This window comes from Etheostoma spectabile, chromosome 8 (genome assembly GCF_008692095.1).
Source record: "Etheostoma spectabile isolate EspeVRDwgs_2016 chromosome 8, UIUC_Espe_1.0, whole genome shotgun sequence".
Classification (NCBI taxonomy): Eukaryota; Metazoa; Chordata; class Actinopteri; order Perciformes; family Percidae; genus Etheostoma; species Etheostoma spectabile.
The window spans coordinates 30,603,487-30,605,378 of NC_045740.1; the positions used below are offsets into that span (position 1 = coordinate 30,603,487).

At 38.7% G+C, this 1,892-nt stretch overlaps 1 protein-coding gene across 2 annotated transcripts in view; it reads left to right on the plus strand.

Annotated features, from left to right (window-relative positions):
* Positions 1-1,892, plus strand: part of LOC116693370 (NACHT, LRR and PYD domains-containing protein 12) — a 16,082-nt gene that overhangs the window by 3,387 nt on the left and 10,803 nt on the right. For both annotated transcript variants that reach the window (XM_032522292.1, XM_032522293.1), the window contains exon 4: positions 1,845-1,892. This exon is cut by the window's right edge and continues 111 nt beyond it. In XM_032522292.1, the coding sequence (XP_032378183.1) occupies positions 1,845-1,892 (48 nt within the window). The remainder of the gene's footprint in view (positions 1-1,844) is intronic.

The window sequence follows — 1,892 nt, forward strand, 5'->3', positions numbered from 1 at the left end:
TGTGTGGTTCGTGTCAGGGTCTCATGAGAGGGGGTCACTGGCCGACCTGCAGGTACCCACTGTTAAAAGTAGTGTAAAAGCACATGAATAACAGTTTTAGTCAAATGCTACCCTGATATCCACCTTTCCTGTTCCTGATCAAGTTCCTCCTGTGTTGATCAAGTCTGTGTTCCTTTGTATGGATGAGGTGTGTAATTTGATCAAGTGGTGCCGTAAAAATAATTTGTCCCTTAATGTGGAGAAAACTAAGGAGGTCATCATAGATTTTAGGAAGAACAAATTCACACATACACACATTAACAACTCTCCTGTTGAATGTCAACATTTTTAATTCTTAGGCATCCTATTTCAGACTCCCTCACAGGTCGTTTCACATCAGATGTGCCATTAAGAAGGCACATCAGAGGCTATATTTTTGAGGTGCCTTAAGAAATATGGTATGTCTCTTAATATTCTAAAGGAATTCTACCGTTGTACAATTGAGAGTATTTGACAGGTACATTGTAGTGTGGTTTGGTAGGACTACTTCACATGATCGTAATCTCTGACAAAGGTGGTCAAAACTGCGTCTAAAATCATCGGCTTGTCCACTTGAACCATTGCAACATATTTACTGGAAACGTAGTACTAAAAGGCACGTAGTATATGCAGGATTCTAGTCATCCTGCATATACCTTTTCTCCCACCTTCCATCAGGGAGACGTTTGCAAGTATCCCAACGCGCACATCACGTTGTGGGGATAGTTTTTATCCTCAGGTAATCAGGTTGTTGAATGATAGCGCAGCAGGAAGGGGGGCTGGGGTCTGTGTTTAGTCACTTAGCCACTGTTTATTTTGGTGGTTAAATGGTTTTATGTTTTTAACCTATATTATTGTGATTGATTGTTACTGTTGACTGGTGCTGAGAGAGTGCAATAGGGCATACTGTATTTCATTGCTGTGGTACTTGTACTAAAGTGCATATGACAATAAATTTTGAACTTTGAACTTTGAACTTAACCTAGCCCAGTGATAAAAACAAAGCATTTCATTGGTCACTGGGATTGAGACCTTTGGATCAGATCCCAGGTCGGCTTCACCGGCATTCACACCTCTTTTAACCCATCGACCATGAAATAAAAAAGCTTTTATTTTATGTTTTTGTGTGTTTTCATTTTTTGTTTTAGTGGGTTTTTTCAACCTTTTGGTCATTTCTTTTTTGGTCTGATGTTTTGACCTTTACTTAGTGAGTTTTTCATCATTGTTTTTGTTGCTTTTTTTCCAATAATTTTGACACTTTTCCCAACATCTTGTTGCTTTTTAACATTTTTGTCACTTTTTGTTCTTACATCTTCAGCCCTAGTTTTGACATCCCATATTTCTGAAAACCTTTAAAAATGGGTCAAATTTGACCCGGGTACAACATGATGATTAAACTAAGTTTTTCAATAGTTTGAGCAGACCGTATTGGGTCTATGCAAACCTACCCTGATAGTCTTCTGAATGAATCTGTTCTTAGCCTTTTATATTTTGTTGCTTCCTGTAACCTTGGTTACACTTCTACTGAGCTTCTATCTCCACTGTGCAGTGAATAAATCTGAACCGGGCCGCTGTATTGGACCTGAGGGATCTTTTACTTCCACAATAGTAATACCATCAGATATGAGTCATACATTTGGTTTCTAAATTTAAAGCTGCAACAATTAGTCGACTCATCCATTAGTCCGTACGCAAATATTTTGATAATCAATGAATCGTTAAAAGTAATCTTTCACACAGACCATTGTCAGCAGAAAGGAGATATGTAGCTCACTATGTCACAATCTCCTATTTGTCAATCTGTAACTATACAACCAATCTGACAGGAGGCCTTGAGTGAAACTCCACCACCCTGGCCGCTGGTCTTCAGACTG